Source organism: Miscanthus floridulus, chromosome 6, assembly GCF_019320115.1.
Source record: "Miscanthus floridulus cultivar M001 chromosome 6, ASM1932011v1, whole genome shotgun sequence".
NCBI lineage: Eukaryota > Viridiplantae > Streptophyta > Magnoliopsida > Poales > Poaceae > Miscanthus > Miscanthus floridulus.
In genome coordinates this window covers 125,607,921-125,633,001 of record NC_089585.1, presented here as the reverse complement: position 1 = coordinate 125,633,001, position 25,081 = coordinate 125,607,921, and the positions used below count along the sequence as shown (strand labels likewise).

Here is a 25,081-nt window from a genome sequence, read left to right as displayed (position 1 = left end):
CGCCGCCCGGTCCCAAAGTTCTATATAAACGCAGCCGAGCCCCCCTCCTGCAATCTCCCTTCTCCGCCCCCTCATTCCCCAAACACCAAAACCCGCGGCTCCGCGTCTCCGCCGAAGCGGGAGGCGGGCGGGGGCAATCTCCTGTTCCCGCTGCGTGAAATTACACTCCCCCTCCCTCTCTTTTCTCACTCCGATTTCCCACTCGCGATGGCCGCGCCTCGACCCCCGCCGCCGGGGGCACTGGGAGGCGGGGTCGGTGGCAGCGGTGGCGCCGCCCCCGCCGCCGGGGCGCCCGCCGGAGTCAGCATGCGGATGTTCCACGGCGAGGTGTACCTCGGCGAGATGGAGGTATTCCCGATGAAGCAGGGGGGCGAGGGAGGCCTCCCGTTCCCGAGCAACGAGATCCGCGTCAGCCACCTCTCGCCGGCGAGCGAGAGGTGCCCGCCCCTCGCCATCCTGCAGACCATCGCGCCCTTCTCCGTGCGATGCAAGCTGCAGACCAAGCTGACGCCTCCCAACCCGAGCCTCCAGCGCTTGTATCTCACTTGTTTCAACGAGTTCAAGGTTTGTCCCCAATTGTTTTTGGACAACCGCGAATATGTGGTTTTGTCTTCATGTGACTGTAGTTTCTATGCTCATTTGAAATCGAAGGAGTATACATATTTAAGAGCGTGACCTCTTAGGAATATCTATTCACTGTATTTGTAATTCGTCGAACAAGTATCAGGAGTTAGCATTTTGCACATTTCATTCTGGGTCTACCATAGGTGTCTTGGCTCGATGTGCTTATATCATTGCCATATTCATTTGAAGTCGAAGCGGAAAACGTAACTTACTGAGGTGGTACTTGTACTTCGTGAGACAAGTTTCATATGCTGAAGCATTGTGTACATTTCATTTCGGGTCTTTCATGGGTTGTAAGTTTCATGTAGTTAGATTCAGGGACTGTTTCTTCTTGATAGGACTTTACACAGAACATTAAGATTTGTATAACACGTTCTCTCATTTGTCTGTGTAGAGCGCTGTGGTAGTAGTTGGGGATGAGGAGCTGCACCTGGTGGCAATGCCGACCAAATCAGGGAAGGTGCCATGCTTTTGGTGCTGCTCAGCACGCTCTGGGCTCTATGCAGCGTCCGTTGGCATGCTCAACTTGCGCTGTCTTGCCATTGTGTTTGATCTTGATGAGACCCTTATCGTTGCTAACACTATGAAGTCCTTTGAGGATCGGATTGAGATGCTTTCCCGCAGAATGGATGTCGAAGATGATCCTTACAGAATAGCAGGGATGTCTGCAGAAATCAAACGGTATATTGAGGACAAAGAGCTTCTCAAAGAATTCATTGACACCGATACAGTTACGGACAATGGCAAAATAGTTGGAACCCAGAAAGAGGAGGTTCAACCTATGTCTGGTGGTCAGGAGCGTGTTCTTCGTCCAGTTATCAGACTGCCTGACAGGAATGCAATTTTGACTCGCATCAATCCAGAGGTATGTTTCAATTAGTAGAATGAATTCCATGATATTGTTGTAGGCTTTTCGTGGGCTGCAATAGAGCCTTGTCTACTTTGGGGACATGATTTATTGACCCTTCTAAGCTTTTCGAGATTTAATACAAAACTATTGGACTGAGGCACTCAGCATAAATTCTTTTATATTTGGAAGGTGACAATTTTGGATATCTAGAGATTTAATTCTTTCATTTAACTTACTGTTCTGTGATTACTCTACCTTTTTCATGCTTAGTATCATCTTACCCATTTACATGATATATTCTTTTCAGATTCGTGATACCAGTGTTTTCGTAAAGCTAAGGCCTGCTTGGGAAGAATTGAGGAGTTACCTAACTGCAAAAGGACGAAAAAGATTTGAGGTTTATGTATGTACAATGGCTGAGAGAGATTATGCTCTTGAAATGTGGAGACTTCTTGATCCAGAAGGCAACTTAATAAGTCCACAACAGCTCTCAGAACGCGTAAATTGTGTAAAGTCAGGCAAGTGAACTTGTTTCAACTATTGTGCAATGATTTCCTGTATCTGTTTTGTTTCGTTTATCCTGACAAACTCACCAGCAACACCTTTTTGCCATAAACTTTATATTCCAAATGTTCTTTTTGTTTTTGCTTTTCTTTCCTAATATTACGATGCCCTCCTTTTATTGGAACATATTGTCATTATGCATACACTTATGAGTAAGGTATTTAGCTCCATTTTATCTATACAGCATCATTTGTATTCCTAAATAACTTGTTCCCAGTGGAACTGCTGTAATATATAGGAGTAAATGAAATAGCGTACAGTGTGGTTGGATGGAACAGTGCACAACCTTCCTATCACTCTGGTTTCATCTTCCTCCAGAATTTTTCTGGGTTAACCATCTATTGCATCCTTTCTCTTTATTGCATGGCAGGTTCCAGAAAGTCCCTGCAGAATGTTTTCCGAGACAGAGGATGCCATCCAAAGATGGCCATGGTAATTGATGACCGACTTAATGTTTGGGATGATAAAGATCAACACAGAGTTCATGTTGTCCCTGCATATACTCCATACTATGCTCCACAGGCAGAGGTACTTATTATTTAATTACTCTGTGTATTTTGTGTTGAACATATACCCATTATGGAATGATATGTGTGTTTTCTATAAATTTTAGATGGCCAATGCTGTTCCAGTTCTATGTGTTGCAAGGAATGTTGCTTGCAATGTTCGTGGTGGGTTTTTCAGGTTGGTAAATGTGTGTAATGAAATTTCTGTATTGTAATTATATATTTCTTACTTCTTCAATACTGGGCATGTTTTTCTTCTTCGTGCAGAGAGTTTGATGAGAATCTACTGAGGAAAGTGTTTGAACTATACTATGAAAATGGGTTACTGGATCTTCCATATGCTCCAGATGTTGGTGACTATTTAGTCTGCGAGGTATTAATATTCTGGATATGTTCTCCCTACAGTTTATTTTTTCTGAAATTTTATGCTACCTTCCAATTTCTCTACAGGATACCAATTTTGTACCAGGCAACAAAGATCAGGCTCCTATACCTGAGGGCATGAGGGGAACTGAAGTAGAGAAGAGATTAAATGGGCAGGTGAATTTTTATATCTTCGTGTTACTTGGATCTAACTAGAGGATGCAGGCTAATAGTGCCCTATTTCCTTTGGAATATATTAGCAAGCACTGTTTAAATGGCAACATATGGTTCATGCAGTCTGCTTTTAGCCATTTATAACTATATGCCTTTTTATTTACTACATTGCTCTTCTTGAGAATGGATCTGCACCTCTACAAAGTTTAGGGCCCCAAGTACTCTAGTCTGTTCACTTGACTAATTGTTGTTATTAATCTCGTAACGTTCGAAATAAACTCAAGAGGATGAGTTTTCAATTATTTTCCTTATCAGTCATATCGGTGGGAGCAAAGGGAAGGACAGCAAATGTCATCCTTAACCCGTTCACCAGGTACCTCTCAATTTCATAAATTTGGTTAGCTATCTTTTGGTTTCTCTTTCTGGCAATTCCTGTTACCTTTTATGTTTATATTAGGCATCTCCAGATATATTTATTTTGTCTATTAGCTCAAAAAATTCCATTGATTGGATTCTTGTGTTTATTTGCTAAGAGGATTTGGCCTTTTTTCTGCCATTTTCCTTTATCAAAGAAATGTTACTGTGTTATTCATGGTGAACTTTATCTTGAGCCATTTGGCATGAGAAGAAATTTTCTTGTCTGATGCTTGATAGAACATTGCACTTGGTTCGTATTTACTTAATATTATTATTAATGGTCTGTTCTCTTTTGTCACTGGCCATGCTTTGAACATATGAAGGAATTGTGCTGCTCTTTCATTTACCCCCATTACCCCATGATTTGTTATTCATTTTTTAAATCAGTACGACTTTTATCCAAGGCTGTCTGGATCTCAGATCCTATTTTTATTATCTCACTAGCAAACATACCCATACTTTGCAACGGGATGTTCAGCTTGTTGCGTGGTTACCTAGATGACTTGTGGCTTGGAGATTTATTTAGCTATATCGCGTCATGCGTTTCAATTCGTCTGGGAATCGAACTCCGTACTATGCCTGGACCCATGTTGATCTAACTCGTATGGGTACGAGATGTTTAGAGATTTATCAATGTCGTGTCATGCGTTCCAAGTTCCAATTTGTTTTGGCATTGGACTTTGCATCATGCCCAAACACTTAACTCGTACGGGTATGGGAGAGAGTAGCCGACCATGGAAACATTTCGTATTCCAATTCATTTCAGAATTGGATCCCATACCGTGCTTGGACACACTACTCTTACTTGTACATGCACGGAAGAGATTTAGTCGATCTGTTCCCCATCAGACAGCTGTGAGCGATGAACGATGAAGAAACCTTTTGCTCTTTAATATTAGGGATAGATATGTAATTACGAGATACCATATTCTCCAGTCCTGACTTGGTGGACCATATGGCCTTTCTCATTTGAGGCCAGTTATCATATGATCTTAATAATGCCATCCTGAATGCATTCCTGCCTAGGATTCTTATTCCTGACAACCTTGCATATGCTGTATAAGAATCAACACCTGGTGGTTTAACTAACTGGAATCTTCGGTCTAGATGACGAGGGAATGCCTATCCGAGGTACTGGAGGAGTTAGGACTATCCAGCCAAATGGGGGATCACTAGCAATAACCCCCTCGGTATATGTCACAGTGTTGCAAGAAATCGGGCGGCTATGTGACTCCAAGGTATTCGCATCTTATTGTTTTAGCTTATATTTGTTTTCCTATTTGGCCTTGAAGTAATCCTAAACCCTTTCTCGTACAGGTGGAATTCAGATCTACCGTGAGCAATGGCAAAAGTATGCTATTTTCTGTAGAGGTTAGTATTTTGAATTTGTGACTTATCAGTATTTATAGTATATATTCTCTTGTCAACAATTGTATCCATTTTGAATTGAAAGAGCTATGTTAGCATACCGCCTGAGTGCACATCAACAACATCTTCATTCTAGAAGTTTTGTTTTGTGGTGATTGGTAAAATATTTCACACTTGAAAAAGCATGTAGCCTCAGTGTCTACAGCTGCTCTAGATGTAACAAGGCTTGAAAGCAGTAAAGCTGCTATAGGTTAAATTTATGTGGTAGCTTAGTTATGCATTTTTAGGTTCAGAGTAAAATGCACTCAAGGTCCTTAACTTTGCCCGGATTTGCACATAGGTACATAAACTCTCAAAGAGAGGATTATAGGTCCTTCAACTTTTTGAGTGCGCTCGATATGCACCTGGTTTTCGCTTGGAGTGAACCACCTAAAAGGTTTAACGACCTAAATCCTCATTTTGAGAGCTTATGGGCCTAGGTGAGAATCCAGGAAAAGTTTAAGGTCTCCAGGTGCATTTTACTCTTAGATTTATATTGGGATACTACCAAATTTTTGCTTAATCATTTCACATTCACCTTATCTATTTTGTGTTCCAGGTTCTGTTTAGTAATGAAAAAATTGGAATAGGAATCGGAAAAACAAGAGATGAAGCTCAAGTTCAAGCTGCTGAAAAAGCTCTCCAAAATTTGGAGAGTGAGTATATATCCTCTACATCTTGTGTACACCAGGCTTTGCTATGTACTTAAAAAGTTACTTGTAAGTTGTAATGGATACACCTGAGCAACCGAGCATCCTGGAAGCACTAAAATGCTTTCATGTAGTTTTATAGACAACGTCCTTTTAAGTGTCGGTAAACTATCTGAAGATGATCTGTAAATGCTTTACTATCATTGTGTTTTATGTTTTGGCAGCCTATGATTTTTCATGCGATGGATCAGTTTTCATCTTGGCTTATCTATTGGGTTTTTAGATTTTGTCAATTGGTACTGTTTGACAGACTAGCTGTAGGCACATAACATAAGCTGGTTATATCATGTCTGATTAATGGGCACACAGATCACCTTGTCCACGGAAATGCAAACCAAATATTACAGCTGGGTCCCCATTGCAGTGTGAAATTTCTGGTGGCAGTTAGCATCAATAAGAATAGCAGCTGACCGGGAGTGCTTAATAACGCAGTATATTTGAAATAACTCATTCACTAATTTGCATACTTCTCAATACCACTCTGGTGGACGTTCCAGTAATAGATGTTACTCCTAGGAATCTGGAAACAGCACTTCATTCAATATCCTCTTAAGAAATTTTATTTGAAAAGTAAAGTAACTTGTGGGTAGGTTTTCTTCACTGTCCGCCTAAACGGTTGTTTAGCCTGTTTAAACCCATTTAAATGCTATACGGCTGTCCACCATTTATGTTTAATTGACCGTTATCCTGTTAGCCGTTTTGCCTGTTAATTGATCGTTTAGCCTGAATAATGACTAAACAGTAGGTGACCGACTGTTACCATTTACTGTTTAGGAAAACACTGGTTTCTTAGAAACAGAGGATAACTCTTTTACATCGAAAGAACAATCGATCATTCTTTACTGGGCATGTTTGGCAGTTTTCAGCTTTGCCTTACTATCTGTGTACAAGTTTGTAAATAATAATAAGCTTACTTACCTTTGTGAAGTCCTTTCCAAATTTTTCTTGTTTGAGAGCACTTGGCGGCTAGTTTTATGTGCACTAATAACTTAATGGATTGAATTGCAGGCAGTTATTTGTCATCTGTTGCTCCAGTTGCCGGAGTTCCTAAGAAAGATTCAAGGAAGTCCCCGGGGAGTGGTAATGGCTTTCTGGAGGACACTCCTTGTTCAGACAATGATATCTCTATGCGAGAACCTTCCTTAAGTACATTGAAACTGGATGATTCAAATAATATGGATAAGTTGTCGTCTATTATGAGTCTTATTAGAGAACATGTAAGAGACTATGTTGCACTTGCCATTATTTTTGTCCGTATACTATTTTGATGCGCTGTACCTTTTTTTTTCCAAATTTTGTTTCCTTCATTAAATGCTAATTTGCATCTAATATTGTAGTGCTTGGAGGACCAACATGTAGTATTTCGAGATCGAGTCCAGAATTCTAGCCCAGCCAGAAATGAAGAATATCATTTCCAGGTTAGTTACTGTTCATGCTTACTTTTTTCTTAAACCTGATAGTTCTGGGCCTTGTGGCCACCTTATATTGTAATGTGTTAAGGTGTTGTAGTTCTAAACTTGAAAACACAGATTTGAGTCGCACCTGTGACTGTTACTAGCTTTTGTCTCTACTGCTTATAAGTTATAAGTGTATGAACAAATATAAAAGCAGCCAGGTTTTGCTAATTGAAAAACAGTTGTTATTTTTTTCTTCAAAAGATGACACAACCTAACCATTATTGGGAACTGGCTGGCTACCACCTGTTTTCTTGACTATTGACGGCTGTTCAGAATTTAATATTTGCATTCAAATTTAACTTGCCGGCAGTTTTTAAGAAACTGATCTGATTTGGATGGCTTGGCCCCAGCACCTTTTGCTGGCTTGTTAATCAGCCGCTATATTCTCTTTTTGAAGGTTGAACTAGCAGGATTGATTCTCGGGAGGGGTGTTGGTTCGGACAGAGAAGCTGCGAAGCTTCTGGTAATGTGTTTTCTAGTGCTTCCCTTTTTAAAATCTTGTATATCTGCATTCATTGCCACATTAAATTGTTTTTTTTTTGCATCTGGAAGTGCACTAAATTTTATGCAGATGGGATCACAGTTCAGAATTGCATTGGTAACCAACCAACAACTATCCGGTCTAGAGGAGATTAGTACACAGGTTTAGGTGAAAGTAGTCTTCTGTTACTGTATGTAAACCGTTATCAAAATGGGGAAACAAAGTTAGATAGAATTGTGAACATATTATGTACCTTTTTTTAGAATTGAAATTCATTTTCACCTAAGTAGTAATGAATTTCAAATTGTTTCCATATTCTACATGCACTTCTGCAGGTAATTGATTACCCAAATCATTACTAACTGGAAAAGCAAAAATAAATTGAGTGGACTGTCTAACGTGCTGCATTCATTATTCAAAAGATGTGCTATTTTGTTCTGGCAAAAACTCAGCATGGTACAGTTTTATAGGACTCGAGATCTCAAATTTGATATAGAGTCATGACAAGTTCTCAAACTTACTTTCACGTTTCTATTGGGAGATGGTTGTCTCTTTACATGTCAAAACAATTAGCCTTGAGAATTTCTCTGCACTAGGTCATTTCTTGGGTGCCCAAACCAAAACTTCAGATGTGGAAAATGGGAACAAATTATGCATATGATTTACAAAGAAACAAATTATACCTGCAGAGCAGCAATGGAAAGATTACTTTCATCCGCGCTTGTATCTTTGGAAACAAATTACTGCAGCATGGTTTAAACAGTAATCGTTTCAACTGAAAATTTATTCAAAATAAGAAATCTCATTTGAGCAGTTTGTTCAGGGTTTATGCCATGCCAGTTACCAGTCAAATTGGCTACTTGACCCATAGTGGAATGTATAGTCTTGCGGGAACACCTTCAAACGATGATGCATGCTATATGTGTTTCTTTCCTCTGAAAAATATAGTATTCGTTAATTTACTATGTAGCTAGGATCGTGACAAATGTAATTGCCCTCAAATACACAAATAATTGTTAGCATAATTACATGGTGATATGTCACTTTGTTGCGGAAGGCTGACGGGTATCAAGCACTATATTTTACTTTTGTACTCAGTTATTCTTGTCCCACCTCTTTTGGTTGCAGGCTGCAGAAGAGGCACTGAAGACCTTAAAATCAACCACTGACCCACAAATTAAGAAGTATCTGAGACCTGTGAGGTAATAATTTGACAGTTCCACTTTTTTGCTTTTAGGATGTTCTCGCTCTTCAGTTTATTTTTGTAACTTCTGTAGAGTACAGAATAGCTTGAATTTGTTTATTATTGTGGTGTATTTTGTATCCTTCGTAGAAAATCGTCATATTTGGACATTTTGGGTGGAATATTAAATGTTTATCGTGTGGTCAGTCTTACAGTTTCCTTTTGTCCTGTCTATTTCAGATGCAATGGCTGATTTCCTTCCACGCTCTGAGCTCCACAACCAAATGAGTTTAATATTCAAGAAGGATGGAATGTGAGGGCAACAGCTCATTTCACCGTTACAGATATTGATTTCGCAGAAGTGCATCACCCTTTCTGTGAGTATGGTTGGCATCTCACTTCGAGCACATGATGTGTGTCAAACTGTAAGCACATGTCTTGTTCTGGAAAGCCTGGCTTTGAAGGTGGTAACATAGAGAGCGGAGATGGTGCTTTATGGATTCTTTTGACCATCTTCATCAAAGAATCTTCCCATGTACAACTTGTTCCCATACAAGTATAGATGTTCTGTCTTGTTTAGGATAGTGCATAGTTGGCTGTAAACAAGTAGGAGAGTAGATGTGGATCTAAAATTCTAAACTGTTCTGAAGGGTGTGGTGACTCATTATTAACAGTTATGGATCGTTAAAAATGGAATGCTTGTACCAGTTGTCATGTTTACATGTCTATTATAAATGGTGCTAAATCTTTTACAAACTTAGTTCAACCATGAATACATTTTCATTCGAGTGCTAATATTTGTTGAGTAATACACTCACATCTATTCCTCTTTTGGAGTTACCACCACAGATTCGACTTCTCATGGAACTGAGATTTGCCATATTGTACAGATGGGAGTCTGCCTTCACAACAAGTGGATAAGAAGTGGATGATTCTCACCTTATTAGTCACTATTTCTAAACTTAACATACTTGCAGTACTAGTTACTTATCTCCTAGTAATTGCTATATGCAACACAGTGCAGGGGAAGACGGCTGATGTTTGCCGCTGTTACTGGAGTTTCAGTTACAATCCTCAGCGCTGACGTTTCTTTCAGCGTAGAAATGTGATTTGAAGGCATAGGTGATTCCTTCAAAACAGCAGGTTTGCAACATATACACGACGGTTGCTGAAGCTGAATATCATGTTCTTGTTGTGCCGATCTGGAAACCAAGGATCCGGAGCATCTGCTGCATGGCTTTCCCGGCCCAGGCGAAGTCGTTCTCAAATATACTTGTCGGCCTATTCGGCAGCAGATCACATCCCTGATACAAGGTAGTGTCGTCGTCGTTGCCATTGCCAGCATAATCATCGGCAGAAGGGGTGCCGTTTTGTTCTCCGGGGACCTCTTCAAGAATCGTCTGGTGTTTGTCCACCATCAGCTGATTCAGAAAAGAGAAGAATTGTCAGGTATATATGCTTCTATACGGAACAAGATGTTGTGCCGGGTTGTGGTTACCTGTGGTTGGTCCGTTCCATTGGCTGCTACCATTTCCCCCTGCAGAGGAGCATCTGCAACCACCGCAGCCGACCTGTCGGTCTCCAGATTCTGATGCTTTTGGGGATTATCTGCCGTATCTACCGGCGTTGCGCCATTTGTTCCTGCAAGATCCTCGGAAAACATCACGTCTTCTTCCCCGATGGAGAGCTCTTCCTCCTCTGATACTTTCTGTTTGTTGCCGTGATCCCAGTCTTCGTGGACAACCATGGTGTTTGGGGTTTCAGTAATTTGCAGAGTTCTGTTAGTGCCATGCTGCCAACGGACATGCCTCGAGGCATCTCGCAGCAGGAACTTGAACTCGATCGACCTGTTCGCCGGCAAATCCTGGTCAGACAAACGATCGAGTCAGACTCACATGGGCAGGGTCGCTGAAGGAACGCACTTACACACGACCTGGGAGCTCACCGTCGTCGCCGTCCAGACGTGGCCTTCTGACCAAACCAAGGCGATCGCCTTAGCTGGATCCCAAAGTCCGACTGCCGCGTCGTCGCCGACGACGAGGAACTGCTGGCCAAAGGCGCACTGCTTCCTCAGCACGAACTTGACGCGCACTGTCCTGGCCTCAGGAACTGGCAGGGTCAGATTCGCGAGACGTGCCAACGTTAGTTTAGTGTTTTTTGTCGTCCGTATAAACCACACCACTGACATGAACCTATTGTTCTTAAACGGCTATTCGCACGACCACTGGGAGTAGAGCTCATACCGTCAGCAATAGCAGCAGCGGGAGGCAGTAGGTTTTCGGCCGAAACTAGCGAGTCCAGATCATCATCCTCACCCACCTGCACCAAAATCAATGGACTTCATATAGTTGTGTGAATCTGTGATCGCGAATTCGCGATCGAAGCTTCTGGTAACAAGCCAACGACCTACGGCAAGACGACATCGGATTACCTCCAGCGCCACGGCCTCCTCGCCCAGGGATTGCGGCGGGAGTGGCTCCACGACCCCAACCTCCAGCACCACGGCCTCCTCGACCAGGGTTTGCGCCGGGAGTGGCTCCCCGACCCCGAGCGACGCGACGAGCAGCCTTCTTCGAGCGGCGGACGGGGCGGGGCCGACGGCAACGCCGTGTTCCCACGCCCGCCTGCGCGCCCTGCTGCCAGGACGGGCCCGCGCTAGCAGCCCGGCGCGGCACGCCACGGCCGCGATTTCCATCGGTTTCGAGCTCGGCGGATGCATGGTGGTGGTGGCTGCCAGCCTACACGGAAAGAGGCGGCGTGCCGTGCCGTGCCGGGTCGTCGTCAGCTGCGCAGTGCCAGTGTGCCTCCGCAGGCGGGCTGCGGGCGGCCACTGCGCTTTGGCCACTTCTGGAGTGGTTTTACGTGTGTGGCAGTGGCGCGCCGATCGCGGGGTGTCTGTCAGGCTGTGTGGCTGTGTGGTCGTGGTGACTGTGGCAGTTAGCTCGTCGCCGGGGCCCTGCCCTCCTGCTCCTGGTCTCGCGCGTCAGGATCCGCGCGCGCGGGGGTTTCGTTTCGTGCCCGTCTGCTCCCGCCGTTCGTTGCGTCTGACGACTATGATTCATTCGCTCCGCAACACGGCGGTGCCCACCAGCAACGGACGGTCCTGGCTTCCTGTCCCAGACGAAACGAAAGCGATACATTGCCGATATTGATTGGGTGAGGACGTCCGGCCGATCTGCGCGCGTCCGGACGCATCGGCCTGCGGCCTCCTCGCTGGGCCTGTGGACGGGCGGCCAAGGCACCAGGGAACAGTTTTCCCCACTCCTCGCTCACTCTGAATCAGCACCTCACCAGACCGCGGTCGCGGCCGCATCCACCTTGCCGTCCGTGGACTCCACCGCGCCATCCACTCGTCGAGGCGGCCTCCATTGCGCCGCCGGCCTGGCCCGCACCGCAAGCCTGCCCCGCTCGCCGCGGCGTCTGCCTACAGCGGCTGGTCCACCGTGCCGCTCCACTCCACCTCGACAGTCGCTGACCATTTCCACGGTGTCATCCTACCGTCATGACGACCATAGCGTGGCCCGCCTTCACAGGGATTGCGACGGTTGCCTGTCACCCCAACCCTAACTGTCTAGGTACCACGCCGGTTGCCTGCCTCCTGCCCACTCCTCCTTCTCCACCGCGACCAAACGCCGGTTGCGAGTGATGCATACGAGATCAGGCAGGGATGTGTCACCCGTCAGGGCCAACTTGCCCAGCAGCAGCGACGAGGAGGTAGATGCTGGGCGAGGACATGGTCGCAGGCGTCTGGCAGCGAGGAGCCGAGGAAGGTCCCCAACAGCAAGGCACGAGGGGGTTTGGCCATGAGCAAGGTCCCCAACCGCAAGGCAGGCCAAGCATCTTCGAGCAAAGGACGAACCAACATCCCTGTGAAGAAATCTCCAATGAAGAAGGTCCTGAACCAGCGAGATATGGCATCGAACATGTAGCTCCTGGATACCTGAAGCATCTCATATGCACATTTTCAGAATTCGTAAATGCAACACACAGGATGATAGTGTCTTCAATGTATGTTGGTTGTGCTTGCTAGGCAGTAGATGCATATGTCCAGTGACTGCAGATATTGAAGGAATATAATTGAAATCTTGAGATCAGACATGCCATTACTCTTTATTGCATCTCCAATGGATTTTCTGTTTATCATATATGGTCACATGTATGTTAATTCCTGCTGGGGCTAGTGTCGGATAGCAACTTTGAACATGTATGTTGATTCCTGCTAGGGTTAGTGTTGGATAAAAACTTTGAATATGTTTCATTATGTTGTCATGCGTTGTGTGTGTGTGTCTATCCTGTAGTTGGCTATAAAATAACTTATTCTGTAGCCACTTTGAGTTACGATAATTACTATGTTAATTTATGAGATTATAATAACTCCTTACTAAGTGGTTTACTATAATGTTATGGTAAATATCTCATGTGTTATAGTAACCCAACTATCGTAAATATGTATTGCAACAATCAGCTATAGGGCGTCTATATATTGGCATGTTTCATTTTTTAAAGAGTAAAATGCACCATGGTCCTGTTCGCTAGTCTTAAACTTGGCTGAAACTGACTGAAAACACTGTTCTGGCTGAATTGTTGTGAGAGGAAAACACTGTTCCGACTGAAAAAAGAAGCCGAACAAGTCGAATATGGGGTAAGCCGAACAGGGCCCATAGGTCCATTAACTTTTCGTCCTGTGTCACTTAGGTCCAACATCTTTCAAAGTGTAGGTTTGAGTCTTAAACTTATTATGATGTACACCGGAGGTCCATATCCCTTCATTTATGTTTTTATTTTACACAAACCTCCCTCTATTTTTTTCTTTCACATGCATGCCCCTCCATGTCGGGCGCCACTGCACTGCTCACCCACACCTCGCATCTGCCGCCAGCAGGTGCCACCGCCATCTCTGCTCTCGCAAGTCTCAAGCACGCTCGCCTACCTGCCTACCATGGGGACCATAGCCACGATGGCCTTGCTGAAACCCGCCAAGATCGTGGCGCAGTCAGCGGCGTCCACCAGCGGCAGCACTGCCACCAGCAACGTCTCGCTGCACGTCCCGGCACATGCCAAGAAGACCGCGGTGGCCGTGTCGTCGTTGTCTACCACACTGGCGGCGGCCGCAGCGCTCGCGGGCGCCTTCTTCTCGTCGCTGGCGTCGTTGGACACGGCGCTGGGTGCAGCTTGTGGCGAACGTGGCGACGGACGCTGGGAGCAACAACTGCGGCCAGCTGCTGCTCTTCGTGGTGGCGCTCGCCATCGGGTGGGTGCTCTACGAGATCAGGTAGCCGGCGCTGAACCAGCTGAACCGCATGCACAGCTAGGCCGTGGTCGCCGGCATGGGCCTCGGCGCCGCTACGACCGCCTCTAGGATGTTGGCCGCGCCCGAGGCCTTTCGCCGTCGTGGCATAGGACTTCGCTGCAGACGACAACCGGGGCCTCCTACTGCTCCCTATTCGCCGCCGCCGCCGTGAACCGTGACAAACAAGATGCGCATAGTCACCAGCATTCCTTGTAGCAGACACGTCGTCAGCACCGCCCCTCACCGTCATCGGACCCTCCTCTCTCTGGCGTTGCGCGCGCACAGCTCGCAGCAGAGGCACGTACGGGTTGCGTAGCCTCGGCTTCTCCTCCCTGTCGCGTCGCGCACTTCATGTTCGCCTTGCGCGGTCTGCTGTGCCACCGACGCCGTCGACGGCCTTGACCATGCACGCCGACCGTGGCCGATGCTACCTCGCTGTCTGGCACTGCCGCTGACGCACTGCATCGATCGCCTGTACACCGAGTCAGTCAATTCGTGAATGCGATGCCATGTAAGGTTTCAAGGTACGGAGTGAACTGAATGAACTAGCTGGAGTCTCAAGATCAAACGAGAGATGCTAATACTCGACCTCTCCGATCGTCCGGTGCCGGTGACAATCACGTCCATGGACGCCGACGCTCCGACACCTCCGATCTGATTCTTGCCACCGAGTTCACACAACCATGGTGCTGCAACAAACCTGCAGCGTTTCTGTCACCACGTCCACACGACGCTCTCCACAACCGACACGTCACATGCTAATCCCGCTACGGTCGGCAGTGTGCATGCATGGCAACCACATGTCGGCGCTCCGAACCAAGTTCTTGGTACTGTGCTACCGTTCTCGGTCAATCCGCTGGACACATGCGCAGGGCCACACGACATGTTGAGACGACACGGGGAGGTGAGACGCAGGGCACCAGCGCTGGCGCACGTGGCGTGGCAAGGCGGCATGCGGGCACGAGGCGGCGAGCTTGAGCGCGCGGCCGGGCGGAGCAACCTACAAGGCTGATGCGTGTGGAGCCGAGCTGGCGGCGAGCTAGGGCCTACGGGGCTAGGGCATGGCCGGTGAGCCAATGAGTGCGCGCATAGGAGAGCTAGACCGCAGGAGGGATATGCTTGTGAAAGAAAAAGAAATAGAGGGAGGTTTGTGTAAAATAAAAACATAAACGAATGGTACGGACCTCTAGTGCACATCATAAAAAGTTTAAGGACTAAAACCTGCACTTCGAAAGATGTTGGACCTAAGTGACACAGGGCGAAAAGTTAATAGACCTATGATGTATTTTACTCTTTTTTAAATGTGATGTGTTATCGGCACATCTATGTTGTCCATCTGCGTGTTGGAACATGTAGCAACTTGTGTCTACTTTTTTATGTGTTATTATGAACTGTGTACCCCAATTTTTGGATTTGATTTTAATATGTTGTTTCTTTGTCTTTTTTACGTAGGAATTAATGCTCCCAAAACCAAAGGCAAAGGCAATGGCGACCCCTTCACAACAAGATTTTCAGTCCACAAGATCAGTGACCACGAGTTCAGTCAGGATCAGATAGCGTGGATTGAAGATGTTGGTTTTTGTGCTTTACTTCCCATGTCTGAGTTTTCCATCCCCGTGAAGCTCGTTGCATGGATCATGAAGCACATCGACGTTGATTTGAGAGAGTTTAGGCTCAAACATAAAGTCATTGTATTTGACAAGCAGCTTGTTTGCAACATTCTTGGTGTGCCTAGCGGAGAAGAGCCTGTTAAGCTTACTTCCACCACCAATCAATATGAAGCCTTCCAGAAGATTCATGAGCCTTTTATGGATGGATTCAAAGGGAAGTAGCCCAAGTGTATGGAGGTATTGACTAAACCTAAGGACAATGACTCTTTTACGAGGGCATTCATGTTGCTTGCCTTAGGGTATGTACTCTGCCCAGAAACAGATAATGCAACCACCCCAAGGTACTTGTACAACTTACTGGACGTCTCTAAAATCAAATCATTTGACTGGGCTGGGCACATCCTTGATGAGTTGATGAATCAAGTCCAAAAGTACTAGACCCATGATCCTCAAGCTGAAGGTGTTGCCGCAAGCCCCTACGTTGGCTCTTGCCTTGCTGTTTTGGCGGTATGTTCATTTTTTCCTTTTGTTTTATATTCTTTTTGTAGTCCCATTGCAATAACTTTGCTAATCTGTTTTATTGGTACCACCTCATGTGTTGCAGTAGCTATCTATATATGTTTCAGTATATATGTTTCCATATACTTTAGCCCTAATTTTCTATTGTTTCATTGGTACTACCTTATGTCTTGCAGTGGCTATCTATACATGTTTCATTACATGTGCTTCCATATACTGTAGCCCCAATTTCCTAATGTTGGGACTTCATTTTTTTTCAGACCACCTAGCGCCCGGATGCCCGGCTTCAGCGCGCGTCTAGACGCACCTAGCGCCCGACCGGCTTCAGCACGTTGTCTCATTTTGATTCGAGTCGGACGCACCAAATAACATTTCGAGTTGATCCCACCAATCCGAACAGAGCTTCACTCGCCAGTCGCGGCATCCCACGCTCACGGGCGGCCAGACCCTCCGCCGCGCCGCATCCCGCCGTGTCACTCATCCCCTAGCCATCCTGCCTCACGCAGCCCATCCCCTCACCACGCAGCTTTACAACAATCACCGCGTCAAGATGTCTCATCTCCTCTCCAACATGGAGATCCCCACAGGGCATCGTCCCTCGTCGATTGTTGAGGGCTGTGAGGCAGATCTATGGTTAGAGGGACGCAAGGAGGGCTCAAGCTTCGTCTATGGCAGATTGGAGTCTTGTGTTGCAATTGCCAGGGGCAAGGAGGCGGTGGAGATGAACCCTTCTTCAAAATAGCATGTAAGATGTACATCTATGACCCCATGTCACAATTTGCTTGAGTTGTGTTGTTTCAGACTACAAATTTCTGAACATTGGCGATTTGGAACCATACTTTTACAGTAGATGCTCTGTTTTACTACTAAAACATGTGTTATAATACTACTGAATCACTTACCAGATTCCACTACAACAAGAATTCTGGGTGCCTGTGTATACCATGACTAGCTGCTCCGTTTTACTACTAAAACGTGTGTTATAATACTACTAAAACACTTACTAGAGTCCACTGTAACAAGAATTTTGGGTCCCTGTGTACACCATGACTAGATGCTCTATTTTACCACTACTGAAACATGTGTTACATTACTCCTAAAACACTAAACAAGATTGAATTGCAACAAAAATTCTAGGTGCCTGTGTGTTCTATGATACTCCTATTTTGTAGTTTCCTCACATCTGTAACAAAATGTGAACTAAACCAAATTTGCAACACTCTAAAACGTGCAGGAGGGCATGATTGATGGGAAAAATACCGTCACTGGACATCATCAGATTGCTGGAACTTCAAGCGCTAACATGCCTATTGCTGCAACTTCAAGCGCTAACATGGTTGTCTATGTTTCAGAAGTATGTTTCTGGGCACACTCTAACCGAATTTGTTTGTTTACATCAAAATAATTATTTGCTATTGACTGCATGTGTAATCTGACAACACATTTGCAACGCAGGGTTCCGTTGGCCCTAATCTTGATCAGAGTCTTTCTTATGGGGCAGAAGGTCAGCCATGTGAGGTTGTTGAAGTGGATATAACTGATGACGAGGTGGTGTATGAAGAAGAAGAGGACGTTGTAAGCTCCCAGCCGGTGGTTCCATTTGAAGGAATGGAGTTTGATACACTAGAGGAAGCAAGGAGGGTGTACAATGCTTATGCATTCAAGATGGGATTCAATATCAGGGTAGGCTCATCGAGAAACAGCTGTGTGAGTAAGCAGTTGATAAGGAAGGAGTTTGAGTGTTCGCATGCAAGGATTACACCTGGTGAAAAGGAAGACAATGCATCAAGTAATGCATCATCAGTAGCAACGGCCGCATCGAAGAAGAAAAGCGCAACAGCCGTAATGACTACTGCAACAAGGAAGCAGAGCACGTTGAAGAAGGTAGATTGTAAGGCACACATGGTTGTGGGTCTGCATGAGGGAAGGTGGAGGGTCATGGTGTTTCAAGCAGAGCACACACACCCTATGGTGAAGATAAAGGGCAGGGTAAAGCAGCTGCAGTCCCACAGATGGATATCATGGGTAGATTATGAGCTGTTGAAGACACTGCACCATCAGAACATATCCACCATGCAGATTATGTCGGTGTTAGGAGACTTTCATGGAGGCATGGGAAACCTAACATTCAATAGTAAGGATGTCTCCAATATGAGGACACACTTGAGGGCAGGAGTATGGTATAGAGACATGGATGCTGTCCTAGAGTACTTCCAAAAGTTGCAAGCCAAGAGCCCCGGCTTCTTCTATGCTGTCATGCTAGATGTTCCGAATGCAGTGAGGGGGTTGTTTTGGGTTGATGGTAGATCAAGGGAGTTATACAAGTGCTTCAGGGATTGCATATTCTTTGACACGATGTTTTGCACTAACTAGTTCAACATGCCCTTTGCGTCGATTGTTGGGATCAACAATCACACCCAAAGCATCCTACTGGGTTGTGCTTTGCTTCTAGATGTGTCGGTGCGAAAAGTGACCAACAAGTAAATATTTGTAGTTTTGCCGTGCATTGTGATTGGATGTAGCCTAGCACTCAATGACATAGGATTTATACTAGTTCAAGCAACATGCCCTACGTCCAGTTTTAGTCAGTCGGTGACTTTATTACTGAGCCTAGGTGCTTAAAGTTTTGCTGTGGGGTTACAAACGAGTAGGAATAAGAAGGGGGCGCTAAAGGTCTGGTCAGACTCTGAACTGAAGGGTTGAGTGACGGGGGCTCTAACGTACGCTAAGTATTGGAGCGTATGCTCTATGTTGCTCTAGAGTTCTAGAGCTATTCAGATCCAAAAAACCGATCCCTTTTTAGGAGAGAGCTCATCCCCTTTTATAGTCGAAGGGGATGGGCTCTTACAAGTTAGAGAAAGAGAGAGAAAGTATATGTGTGCTACCTAGTCTTGTTGCCCACGCTGTCGGGTACGAGATGGTTGTCGGCGCCTATAATACTGTTCATGTCCAGATGCATGTTGGTAGACTTTACCGTGTTCGCCTGGTATGGCAAATGTCGGCGCCTACAATACTGTAAGGCAAATGTCGACACCTACAACACTGTTTGGGTTCTGACACGTCTGAAAGGTTGCATAGTGCCTATCTGGCATGACCTGGTGGCACCGTCCTGTAGGTGCGCAGGGTATGGCAGGGTACGGTCCTTGGTATCGTGGTTGACTTGAGCACCTTACCTTATCTGCTTTGCCTGATCCCTGGGCCCTCACCGAGCAGACGTCCCTGGTCAGTCATTCCCAGTTGGCCCCGACCGTATCGATCGGGGAAGAATCATGAGCAGAGGTCCGGTGTATCCCTGGTCAGAAAAGGAGGTCGGAGTCAGACTGTATCCCCACCTTGGCCAGGCCTTCCAGTCAGGGACCGATCATTGCCCTGGCCTATCATTATGTATCTAGGCTGGCCCGACGTGCGTTGTCGCAACGCCGTCTGATAGGTCGAGTTTTTTGTGGGGAAGCGGGTCCATTGGGGACCCTAGGTTTATGAACCCGAAAGGATGAGACTACTAAAACCTTTGTGTGTGTGCTACAAACACTCAAGGCTACAATGGGAGGGATGGCACCAACCAACATCATGACTGACCGGGACAGGGCCATGAAAGCTGCAATAGCACAGGTATTCCCTTGTGCAACACACAGGTGCTACAAGTTTCATGTGTGAGCAAAGCTTGTGAGAAGTTTGGTTGGTTAATCAGGAACAACCTAGATTTTGCAGACGAGTTTGACTATTGCATTAACTTCACCGAGTCACCTGAAGAGTTTGAAATGTTGTGGCATAACATAGAGGTGAAGAATGATATGCATGGCAACGAACACTTCCAGAACATGTCTTCGACCAAGTCTATGTGGGCGCCTGCATATTTCAGGAAATGCTTCGTTCCCTTCACAAGCACAACAGGGAGATCTGAGAGTATGAATGCATTATTCAAGAAAATGGTGCACCCACAGGACTCAGTGTTGTAGTTCCTTACCCAGTATGAGTACATAATGGAAACAAGGATTGAGAAGGAGTATCAAGAAGCAGCCAAAGGTGAAACGACAAATCCACCATTGTGGGGGAGGTATGAAATTGAGAGGCAAGCATCTAAGTTCTACACCAGAAGTGTTTTCTTCAAGTTCCAAGAGCTCCTGCGTGATTCGACGGCATTAACTATAGGTTTGATTGCTAAAGAGGGCGGCCAAATGACAGTGCAGGTAAGGTGTACATTCATGCCTCAATTTCCTTGAATTGTCTTGTTTCAGACTGCACATCTCTGTTGTAGCATACTTTTTGCAGTGGATGCTCTGTTTTACTACTGAAACAAGCATTACATTAGTACTGAAACACTAACCATAGTCTACTACAATAAGAATTCTAGGTGCCTATGTATACCATGACTAGATGTATTACATTACTACTGAAACACTAACCACAGTCTACTGCAACAAGAATTCTAGGTGCCTTTGTGTTCCATGATACCCCTATTTTATAGTTTCTTATTCTGAAAACATACAATATTTCCTTTGTGTTCCAGGTGGTGAAACGAGTATACAAGGAAGGTGAGGCGACATTGAAAACATACAATGTTGCTGCGAATCAGGGGTCTGAAACGTACACATGCTCTTGCAACATGTTCGACCAAGATGGTCTCCTATGTCCCCACATCCTGAAAGTCTTTACCACACTTGATGTGCAGCACATATCACAGAAGTACTTGCTGCACAGGTGGTCAGAAGAAGCAATGCTGAAAGTGCCTCAACATTTGTCAGGCCTGAACCAGTGTTTGGTGTTCCAGTGACAAACAAGCTGAGATACAATGCGATGTGCAGGAAAATGACACAGCTTGCAGCTGATGCTTGTGTCGAGCCAGAAGAGTACATGGTGGGTTTAGAAGGGATCGACCAGCTGAGGGAAAAGGTGAAGGCAACCACCTGAGCATTGATTTCGCGGCAAAATGATCCACCACGTGCAGTTGGGAGTGAAAAGAAGGTGGAGGGAGGGGTGAATCGAACAAAGTTCAAGAACCCTCTGACAAAAGATCCAAAGGGAAGGCCTAAGGACAAGGTCGACCGTTTGAAGACCATTGTTCGACAAGCGAAAGATAAAGCAATTAAGAAGAACAAGTCCAAGGCTAGGAAGACCAAAGCCAAAGACTCGGCGTGCTTGGTATGCCACGAAGAAGGCCATGGTGTAGAGACATGCAAATACGTGGCAGCAGCAAAGCATCTCAGGGACACCGAGCTAAAGCTATAGAATTATCTTGCTTCAGCAAAAATAAATGTATATATGAGCCACATGAAGTTATAAGTTAAAGACAAAGTTGTATTTAGCTTAAGTGAGACTTTAACCATTCTGTTGACCATTTGCTTCAACACTTCTATAGTAATATATGGTTCATTGATTGTCACAACAAAGTTTATTATTGGTCACAATTTAGTTTTATGAACTGAAGCTTCTTTTGGTTTAACACTTCGTTCATCTTTGTTCTAGTAGGTTTTGCTTATATGTTCATTGTTTATTTTACATGGGTTGTGGTAATTATATCGCCTTTTCTTTTCTAAAAGGCCACCTTTCATTGAGATATCTGGTTTCCTCGTTACGTACGATGAGTTCTATGGCTCCTTCAAGTCAAGGGGATTGGCTGGGGGACGGGCGGCGCGGCGGAGGGACCGGCCGCCTGCGAGCGTGGGATGCCGCGACTGGCGAGTGAAGCTCTGTTTGGATTGGTGGGATCGACTCGAAACGTTATTTGGTGCGTTCGACTCGAATCGAAACGGGACAACGCGTTGAAGCCGGTCGGACGCTAGGTGCGTCCGAACACGTGCAGAAGCTGGGCGTCCGGGCGCTAGGTGGTATGATACATTGCTACTAATCTGCTGGTGGTGGTGGGAAAGATGAATGTGGGACAGGCGTGCCCCGTGTCCAACCAGATGTCGAGGTAGCTTGCATGCTTTTGGTTTTGCGGTATGATTTTGAACACTCATTAAACTGAACCAGTTGCTTAAATTATTAGCGAGAAGAACATGGTTAGAACCTGCGTCATAAAAATACGTATATAAGGTGTTGTTGATTGTTCGCCCGCCAAAATATCGTCTTTTTTAATGGAAATTGATTGAGCTATGAAAATGGAACAATAGAAAAAGCATATGGAGATGATTAATCATCAGTCTGCTGATATTGGCCAGGTATGCAGATTAATCCTTATGTATGTATATTCTGACATGAGAAATGAAAACATGTATTGCTCTTTTCATTCGCTTAACCGAATCCAGCCTGATGAATTATGATGTGAGAATGGTTCTTTTTAACAGGATGTTTAACTCTATTGTGTTTTTTTTTATGGAGTACTGAATTTTCATTGTGTTGCTACCTGCTGATGCAGTACCTACCCAAATATTTATGGCATTCAAGGATAAATGAAAGCGGGCTTTGGAAATAATTGAGTTGTAGCTGGATATGGTGTCGTATCCGATTCTACCGTTGGAAAGACCAATTTCATTTTTATGTGATATACGAACTCACTCATAGAAAATTTCATTAATATTCAACTACTGTGTATAAAATATTTTTCGTGGTGTGCATGCTATATATTTTTGGTGGACTATATAATTATAGACTACTATATTTTTTTAAAAAGTTTTTTTTGTATATGATGCTCTTGATGATTATGGTTGTGAATTTTCCCACCATCATTTGCCATTAATATCAATAAAATATAAACTCACATGCGTATGCATTATAATCCATTCTAAATTCTTGAGTGGCTGAGTTACATGAGTGGCGGAGTGACTGAGTGACCATGTGGTTGTGAGACTGAGTGACTAATGGCTTCACCAATGCGGGCTAACAAGTTTGTTGGCCTAAGCCAAAAGCAGCAGTACTCGTAGACAAAAAAAAAAAATCGAGCTCTCAAAACTCACAACGGAGGCAGCTTTTTTGGTCTAACCCAAGCGAACAACTTATCTCTTTCCCTGGCGCGAGTACTCGGCTTTATTTGCTGGGGACCATCGGAGGCGGCTCCCCTCCCAGCTGCAACGCGCGCTCCAAAAGATGCTTCAACTTGTCAGATAGAGTAGCCAATTGAAAGTACCCATCTCAAGCCCAACCATCCTCCACGAGACCACGACCCTCGTTTCCGTCTCCCTCCTCGCGTTCCTCTCTTCCGTTTGCCACCGCCGCTGCATCTGTCACCTTCTCTCTCTCTTGGGCTACCGCCGCCCTACACCAGGTGCCGAGGCCTCCGTCTCTCTCTCTTCACCGGTGAAGAGTGCCCACCAGGTATTCCCACCCCGAGGACAGGTTGATAGCCCAGTGGTTGGAATCGGTGGTTTCCATCCCACCCATCAGAATTGATTTTTTTTTTAATTTTAACACTTTTCTGAACTTAATTTTAAATCTAACACTCTCGTTTTTTTAAACTAACACTTTTGGCCGCGCCTATTGTTCTGGCGTGGCCAAATGCCTGTGTCGCGCCATGCATGGTGGCGCGGCAGAGGGCTGACGTGGCGGCGACCAGAAGCGCTGGCCGCTGACGTGGCAGAGCTCTGCCGCGCCACCGATCTTGACGCGGTAGTGCCGCGTCCTGATCCATGGCGCGGCAGAGCCGGGTATAACCTTCGCCGCGGCCAGTCCCGCTGCCCGAGCAGCAAAGCGGCCTAGGCATCGCTCCCGCTCCCACCCGTCGCCAAGCACGCCGGCCGCCGCGCCATGAACGGCGGCAGCCCGGCCCTCCATTGCCGCCTATTATGTTTGGGAACTATGGTGAATATATTAGTATGATTTTGTCAATGTTAATGTTAATTATTTAGTTAGAAGTATGTTTGCCATGTATATTTTTGTTGATATAATTGTTGTTTATAATATTTTAGTTGCATTGCAAATGATTACATTTTACATTAATTTACGTTGTTTTGATTGGTGTATAATTTGAACCGTTTTATTAGATGAAAGACATGTTTCGGGAGCAGTTATTGCGAAAACGGGGTCATCCTAGAGAAATGTACCCCGACGAGTCTAGCAAAGATGCCCCTGTCCCTCCTGAACTCCCCGTCCCTAATTGTGACTATGGTCGTCCGGCCGACGTGTTTCAATCGAGACATCCGGACACAGCGGCTCGTTGCTTCTATACGTGCAGTCGTTTTAATGTAAGTAATTGTTTTCGTATATTTTTCTTTTTCATTTGTATTACTAGGTTACTAATATTTTGTTGAGTTTTTGTTGTGTATGCCCATGAGAGGTGCTTTTTTCAGTGGATCAATGGTGCAGACAAGTTTGACTCTAGGTATCTCCTTTTCGACGATTGGTGGAGAGAGCGACATCCACGAGAGCACTTTGAGCGGTGGGTTCCACCTCTCCCTAACCCCCCTCCAATGACGGCTAAGGAGAAGCACTTAGCCGCAGTTAGACAACTCGAGGAACCTCCTCTGTGCCATTGCGGAGACCGAGCCGTGATAAACCCTGACAATACGTTGGAGTTTGTGTGTCCAAACAAGCATGAAGTAAGTGCAAAGTGTATGTGTTGAAATGTTGAGCTATATGTGTCATGTACTAATGTCACGTTCTTTAGGTGTATTCAATGGCGAAGTGTCGTTTGAAGGAGTGGTTGTATGGTCCTAAGAACAAATGGCCCGAAGAACCTCCAAAAGCAAAACAAAAGAAGAAAGAAATGTTAATTTACAAAGCACCACCAGTTAAGTGTGAATGTGGTGTTAATTCTAACTATGGCCTAGTCCCTTCGGAGCTTGGAATAGGCCATTATTGCGGTCATATGGTTGAGTACGAAGAGGTTCGTTATTTTTATGGTAAACATAAAATCATATTTTGTTTCTTTTGCTAAGACATATATGATATAATATTTCTTTTGAACAGAGCACTAGGAAATGCAGGTGGGAACGTTACGATGGTCAAGCTAAGTTCTTGGATGAACTGAAGAAGAGGCAACTATTTGTAAGGA

The 25,081-nt window shown here is 45.3% G+C and overlaps 2 protein-coding genes and 1 pseudogene across 5 annotated transcripts; 2 read left to right on the top strand and 1 right to left on the bottom strand.

Moving 5' to 3' along the window:
* Positions 1-58: 58 nt before the first annotated feature.
* Positions 59-9,450, top strand: LOC136456884 (RNA polymerase II C-terminal domain phosphatase-like 2). 3 transcript variants are annotated; one of them, XM_066456873.1, is made up of 16 exons: positions 59-564; positions 1,019-1,489; positions 1,782-1,992; positions 2,409-2,566; positions 2,652-2,722; positions 2,812-2,917; positions 2,995-3,084; positions 3,397-3,454; positions 4,606-4,736; positions 4,816-4,869; positions 5,465-5,561; positions 6,624-6,832; positions 6,953-7,033; positions 7,470-7,535; positions 8,682-8,755; positions 8,977-9,450. In XM_066456873.1, exons 1-16 carry the CDS (start codon positions 208-210, stop codon positions 8,987-8,989), a joined length of 2,247 nt encoding a protein of 748 aa, XP_066312970.1. In that variant the 5' UTR covers positions 59-207; the 3' UTR covers positions 8,990-9,450. The 3 variants fall into 3 exon arrangements, with proteins under 3 accessions (XP_066312970.1, XP_066312971.1, XP_066312972.1); XM_066456874.1 differs by lacking the exons at positions 8,682-8,755; positions 8,977-9,450 and having other exon boundaries at positions 7,423-7,509; XM_066456875.1 differs by lacking the exons at positions 6,953-7,033; positions 7,470-7,535; positions 8,682-8,755; positions 8,977-9,450 and having other exon boundaries at positions 5,465-5,624; positions 6,624-6,757.
* Positions 9,433-12,769, bottom strand: LOC136456885 (uncharacterized). 2 transcript variants are annotated; one of them, XM_066456876.1, is made up of 5 exons: positions 11,168-12,769; positions 10,980-11,055; positions 10,670-10,845; positions 10,235-10,600; positions 9,433-10,157 (listed from the first exon to the last, which is right to left on the bottom strand). In XM_066456876.1, the coding sequence occupies exons 1-5, from the start codon at positions 11,453-11,455 to the stop codon at positions 9,918-9,920; spliced, it is 1,146 nt and encodes a 381-aa protein (XP_066312973.1). In that variant the 5' UTR covers positions 11,456-12,769; the 3' UTR covers positions 9,433-9,917. The 2 variants fall into 2 exon arrangements, with proteins under 2 accessions (XP_066312973.1, XP_066312974.1); XM_066456877.1 differs by having other exon boundaries at positions 10,682-10,845; positions 11,168-12,754.
* Positions 12,770-17,631: 4,862 nt separating this feature from the next.
* Positions 17,632-21,381, top strand: LOC136459477 (protein FAR1-RELATED SEQUENCE 5-like; annotated as a pseudogene).
* The last annotated feature ends 3,700 nt before the right edge of the window (positions 21,382-25,081 follow it).